Source organism: Mus pahari, chromosome 2 (assembly GCF_900095145.1).
Source record: "Mus pahari chromosome 2, PAHARI_EIJ_v1.1, whole genome shotgun sequence".
In the NCBI taxonomy this organism is placed as follows: domain Eukaryota; kingdom Metazoa; phylum Chordata; class Mammalia; order Rodentia; family Muridae; genus Mus; species Mus pahari.
Genome location: NC_034591.1, coordinates 47,918,327 through 47,925,198, shown reverse-complemented (window position 1 = coordinate 47,925,198; position 6,872 = coordinate 47,918,327). Strand labels below are relative to the sequence as shown.

Genomic DNA, 6,872 nt, shown 5'->3' with positions numbered 1-6,872 from the left:
TATATGCATGGAAGCCAGAGGAGGGTGCCAGGTATCCTCCTCTGTCACTCTTGGCCATATCCCCTTGAGATAGGGCTTCTTACTGAACCTGTAACTCAATGTTTTTCATGAAGGTTGGCAGCCAGCAAGCCTCAACCCTTGTCTGTCTTTTCCGGTCCCCTCCAGTGCTGAGGTTATGGGTGCCCATACAACACCCAGAGTCTTACGTGGGTGTGGGGGTATCAGAAGTCGGGGCTTCACACTGGTGTAGCAGGTGCTTTGCTCCCTGAGCCGTCAGATCACTCTAGCCCCAGAATGTTGTCTGTATTTTAACCTTTAATGAACACCTACTATGTGCCAGGTCTTACTAGGTGCTTGTGAAAACATTTGCAAGGGCACTGGGCATGGCCTGGAGCACAAGAAATTTAAATATTCTCCTCTCTTTGGGATGTGTTAATCTGTTTATTCCCCACCCCAACCCTGTGAAACATTGGAACAGAATTCTCTGTGACAGACTTTAAAATGGAAGCGCGAAGAGGGTATTGTTCCAACAACAAGCACGTGGCAAGTGAACACACACCCTAAGCTCCTGATCTCAACTCAGTGCTTCCAACCCCTTTAAAAAAAAAAAAAAAAAACGGTCCTGTGTGTGAAAACACTTGCCACAGAAGACTAACAACTTGAGTTCAATCCCTGGAACCCACAGTGAAAGGGGAAAACCAGGAGAATGGATTCCTGAGGGTCATTCTCTGACCTCGGTATTCATTCTCTCTCTTCCTTGCCCCCCATACAGATGCAACAATAAACACTACTTTAAAAGTCGTATGTGATGTGGGTTAGACTGGGAGGAGAGTGACTGGGCTCACCTGGGATGGTGACATTTGCCATCAGCAGGCCATCGGAAGCTATGCCCAGGAAACGCCCATTGGGGGACTGCAAGGTGATTTTCCCACAATTCCAGTGCACTCGGAAGAAGGTGTCAGACTCCATGGGGTGCCCATCAGCAATGATTGCCCGATGCCTCCTCTGGAGAGAATGTGGGGACCAGGGACCAGGAGTAAGGATGACAACCACAGCTTTTTCCCCATCACTTGCAGTCCTGGACCCACTTCCAACATACTCCCCTCCCCCTCCTTCCCCCCCCCCCAGCTTCTGTAATTCTCTAGAGTATGCTTTATGTTTTCAAAACCTCTTTGCAAGGCAAAAGAAAAAAAAAACTTTCCTCAGAAATAATTTTGGGATGTCAGGTCTCCCACCTCCTTCGGTCTGCAATGTAATCCAGTGAGAAACATAAAACAAGGGGACCAGGATATTTTAAGAAGAGAAACTTTGATCCTGACTTCAAAATAACTTTAAAGTATTTAAAGTGAAAATTAGATTATAAAACACTTAGAAGACCTGAGAGAAACACTTTGCAACTTAGGGGTCGAACAGTGATTTATTGTGATGGAGAAGGATTAACATTTGAAAAATTGGACTTTGTGAATGAAACCAAACAAACTTGCTTTTCAAAAATGCCATTAAAAATGCAAAGGGGTCTAGGTGTGGGGGTACATGCCTTTAATCCCGGCAGAGGCAAGCAGATCTCTGTAGTTTGAGACCAGCCTGCTAAATCATGATCAGTTGTATAAGCCAAAGCTATATAGTGAGACCCCTTCTCAAAAAAATCAAGGTAATAAATAAATAAATAAATAAATAAATAAATAAATAAATGCAAAGGCAAGGCATAGACTGGAGAAAGAATGCACAGCACATAGATTTGGCGAAGGACTTGAATTTAGAACACATGAAGATCTCATACATTTCAGTTATAAGACTACCAGCCCAATAGCAAATGGGCAAATGTTTGAAGACACCTAGCAAAGAAGACATACTATTACCAAATACATTTTGAAGAGATGCTTAAATAACCACTTATAAATAATATAAACACTAACAAAAACATAATAAGATGTTACGCAGCCACTGAAGTGAATGAAACCCAGGCAATACTAAGTGCTGGTGAAGTTAGGCCACAGTTAGAACCCTGCACCCTGAAGGAAAAATAGAAAATGGCACAGTCGTTTCTGAAAACTGTTTGCTATTTTCTGCTCTCATTTCCCTTTAATATATGATCTTATGTTGTTTAGGTTGGCCTAAACAACACACACATACACACACACACACACATAAAACCAAGGCTAGACTTGGACTCATGATCTACCTGGCCGGATCTACCTGCTTCTACCTCCCAAGCTCTGGGATTACAGGCATACACCCTCAGACCCAGCTGACGACAGTTTGACACTGTCTTGAGACATTAAACACCTATCTATCATATAACCCAGTAGCTCCACTCCTAGGTGCTTATCTAAGATATATGAGAATAAAAGCCTACACGAGACTTCTACACGAACGCTCATAGCAACTTTATTTATAAGACCAAAGTGTAAACAACCCAAGTGCTTAACAGCAACTGAACAGATAAAACAAATCATGTTTATGCTTATGAGTAGTGTGAGAGGCTACCACATCACTGATGCGCTACTGATACAAGCAACAACATGGGTGGGACTGGGTATAATTTGTTCTCTAAAATAAATTGTATAGGGCTGGAGAGATGGCTCAGCAGTTAAGAGCACCACTGACTGCTCTTCCAGAGGTCCTGAGTTCAATTCCCAGCAACCACATGGTGACTAACAACCATCTGTAATGGGATCTGATGCCCTCTTCGTGTCTGAGGACAGCGACGGTGTACTCACATACATAAAATAAAATCTTAAAACAAAAAGTTGTATAGCATATACGCCATCTAGATGAAATTCCAGAGCAGGCAAATCTAATCTAGAACAGCAGAATGAACACAGACTAGTGGTGTGGGAAGGTTCAGGCTGGAGGAAAATGAAGGCAATAGTTGTGAATTTGTATGGAGGCAGAACCACTCCACCTTGTGGTATGGCTGTGGTATGGTTGATGGTTATATACATTTGCTGAGACATATTGAATTTTACACTTAAAATAGGTCAATTTATTCATATAATGTATCATTCATATATTTATACACAATATATAATGTATACTATATGTCATGTAATTTACATTTCTTTTACTAATGTGCTATTAAAATTGATTTTTTTTTAAAAGGAAAGGGCCCATTGGGTAAAAATAAATATCTATTTAGCTGGGCCTCTATAGCTCATCTAATCATATCTCACCACACATGCCGGGGAAGGAGAAAGTATGTCTAGACAGGGAGAGCTCAGAGTTTATAGTTTCTTGCATTGAAGACCAAAGTCTCACCTGAGCTAGGTAGTATCCATTGGCTGAACGAAGTTGCAAGGTAGGAGTCTCACTGTCACACTCGTACTGGAACAATGACATCTGGGTCAAGCGCTCAGAAGCAGCACACACCTCCGCATCTGAAGAGAAGGTAGGCAGCTGCTTCTTAGCTCCGCCCCAGCCCCTTCTTAGCTCCGCCCCAGCCCCTTGGCGGTGCTCATTGCTGGCTTTCCCTCTACTTTTCCTTCCTCCACCTTAAGCTACATCAGAATAATCTGGACAGGGGCTGGAGGGATGGCTCAGCGGTTAAGAGCACTGACTGCTCTTCCAGAGGTCCTGAGTTCAATTCCCAGCAACCACATGGTGGCTCACAACCATCTGTAATGAGATCTGACTCCCTCTTCTGGAGTGTCTGAAGACAGCTACAGTGCACTTACGTATAATAATAAATAAATCTTAAAAAAAAAAAAAAGAATAATCTGGACAAGCTCAGGTGGCTTTCCTTTAAAGCCTTATTGTCATCTGTGTTAGTCTACCAGAGATGTATCCTTGGGGGTCCCAGGATCTTTCTTATGACTAAAGTTCAAAATTTCTTGCATGTCCTGTGTCAGTTAATGTTTTGCTGACTTGACACAAGGTAAGAGTCATCCGGAGATAGGGAATCTTAACCGAGGGGTGGCTTCCATCAGACTTGTAGGCAAGTCTCTTGGGAGCATTTTCTTTTTACTTTTTTTTTCTTTTTTCTTTTATTTTTTTATTTTTTTTTTATTTTAGGTTTTTCGAGACATGGTTTCTCTGTGTAGCCCTGGCTGTCCTGAAGGGAGCATTTTCTTGATTGATCATTGATATGGAAGGGCCCAGGGTCCAGCCCACTGCGGACAGTACCATCCCTGGGCCAATGTTCCTGGGTGATAAAAACAAAGTAAACTGGGCAAGCCACAGAGAAAAAGCCGATAATCACTGTTTCTCTATGGTTCTGTTTCAGTTCCTGATCCTTGCTTCTCTCAGTGTTATACTGTAACCTGCAAATGTAAGACAAAAACCAAAACAACAAACAAACAAACAAAAAACAAAAACAAAACAAAAACAAAAACCCAACCCCCCCAAACTAGACCAAAACAACAACAACAACAACAATGACACTCCCCCAACCCTTTCCTCCCCAAGTTGTTTTGGGCATGGTTCTATCACAGCAGCAACAACAACAACAACAACAACAAAACTAGGCCACATCCCGTGCACAGTTTCCTCTTCCTAGCACCTAGCTCTCTCCCCACCCCCACCCTATGATGGTCCTGGACCCAGTACTTGCCATAGATGACTGAGAGGAACCTCCGAGACTTGGACTTGAGGCTGACCCAGGTTGGGAAGTGCTGTAGGACAAACCACTCCTCGCCCCTCATGGGAGCGGAGCCCATGCCCAGTAGAAGATGTGAACCCTGCGGATACAATGTACCGCCTTCTCCATCACATAGGGCCACGAGTCCTCGAGGCCGCACTTGCATGTGAAAAGCTGTCTGTGATGAGCGCTGAGGGACCAGACGGTCTACTCGAGACAAGAAATGGTGTGTAGAAGTCTCCAGATGGTAACATCCATCTTGGAAATGTAACAGGAAACCACATTCCTCTAGGCAGGGGATGGCTGCGTCGACCCAGATTCGGCCCACAGTGTGGTCTGCTCGGGCATAGCTGTGGTAGGTGGGGCTATAGAGGATCACGTGGACATGCAGGGCCGGCCTGGGAGTCCACATATGGTAAGCCGAAAGAACCCTGGAGTTGCAGAATACATCCTCACCATCGGACTCAAGATAGCGACCAGAGATTATGCACTGGAGGGTCCATTTGCCGTTTCGGTGGAAGCGGAGCAGGAAGCATCCGTGGTGACTAGTTCTTGGCCTGCCATAGCACACAGTACCATCTGCTTCACACAGCAGGTAGAGGCCCTGCAAGCTCTTTAGTCGTATCACAGCCTGTGATTCATGTTCATTGCTCACCAGGAGCTCCCAGGTCTGGAGGTGTCAGGCAGAGGAGGGAAATAAGTGGTAACCAAGTCAACAACCAAAAACCACGCCCCTTGGTACCACCAGCACCTCCAAACAAGACCAGTCAGCCTCCCTTCCATAGCTGGCATCTCCTTGGCATCTCCTTGGCATCTCCTTGCTATGAATGTCTTCTTGCTCAACACAATTGAAAAGATTTCTGGGCTGGGGGTGGTGGTGCATGCCTTTAGTTCCAGCACTCAGGAGACAGAGGCAGCTGGTCCTTGGTGAGTTCAAGGTCAGCCTGGTTTGCATAGCTAGGTCTGGACCAGCCAGGGATACACACTGAGCCTGTCTCAAAACAGAACAGAACGAAACAAACAAACAAACAAACAAAAATACAACAAAAGAGACTTATGGGCTGCTCATCTCTAGAGCGATAGAACTTCTTAAGGTGCAATGGAAGCCAGAGAGATAGCTCAGTGTAAAAGCACTTGGCTCAAAAACCTGACAGCCCAATATTTCTTGAAGCCATGTTTTAAAAGCTAGATGCAATCTGGTGAGGTTGTGCAGGGGTAAAGTTGCCAAGCCTGATGACCTGAGTTTGATCCCTGGGTCCCACTTGGTGGAAAGAAAGAACTGACTTCTGCAAGTTGACCTCTGACCTCCACAGGTGTGCCGTGGCACACCCATGTGCATGCACACACTCGTACACACACAAACAAATGAGTGAATGAAAATGTAATAATTAAAGAAGCCTTATACAGTGGCAAGCATCTGTAATCCCAGCATTCCGGTGGCAAGATGGGAGGCAGACACAGGAGAATCTCCCGGGAGCTCCTGGGCCTGTGGCCTGGAGCCCAGAGTGCCAGGAGAGATTGACGCAGCCAGGTAGGAGAGAACTGACTCTGGCAAGCTGTCCTCAAACCTCACAGGTATGCACTTACACACACACACACACACACACACACACAGAGAGAGAGAGAGAGAGAGAGAGAGAGAGAGAGAGAGAGAGAGAGAGAGAGAGAGAATATGAGAAATTCTAGATTAGGATCTCAGAGAAGCTAAACCTTCCTTTTTCTTATGCTCCCAACCCTCCAGCACCTACAAGAAACCCAGCTTTGTTTCATGTCTCCTTCCTTCCACCGTTCCTACAGCCCCTGGATAGCCTACAGGGCCCACAGGGTCCACTTCTCCAACAGGAGAGAAGAGCAAGGAAGGGAGGCTGACTCTTGGTATACATGCTGAGGTACAATTTGCGGGGACACTGTGAGCAATTTGTCTAGCAGAAGACTTGGCTCCTAGTTTTCTCTCTAACAGAGACCAAGTCAGCAAATCTTGGGTCTTGTACTATGGTCCAGCTTCCTCTGAATGCCTGGTTCTGCCTTCCAGCCTCGACTCCCTACCTCTCTGCTTTGTGATGACACAACCACCCTTTGTTGGGAATGGAGTGTAGGAGACACTGAAGCACTCAGGCCAGCACTGACATCATTTAAGGGAAACAGTTTTGGAAGGTGGCGCAATGAGGAACCAATGAGAGAAAGTCTGGAGTAGATGTGTCTCGGCCTGGCAACAGCAGGGACTATGCCAGTGATGGAGAGAAGTGCAGCACACACACACACACACACACACACACACACACACACACACACACAC

General features: G+C 45.4%; 1 protein-coding gene across 1 annotated transcript in view; it reads right to left on the bottom strand.

Annotated features, from left to right (window-relative positions):
- Fscn3 (fascin actin-bundling protein 3) overlaps nt 1-6,872 on the bottom strand; it is a 10,690-nt gene that overhangs the window by 3,197 nt on the left and 621 nt on the right. Inside the window, exons 2-4 of the mRNA XM_021191703.1 lie at nt 4,550-5,246; nt 3,259-3,377; nt 846-1,005 (exon numbers count right to left, since the gene is read on the bottom strand). Of these exons, the coding sequence (XP_021047362.1) occupies nt 846-1,005; nt 3,259-3,377; nt 4,550-5,246 (976 nt within the window). The remainder of the gene's footprint in view (nt 1-845; nt 1,006-3,258; nt 3,378-4,549; nt 5,247-6,872) is intronic.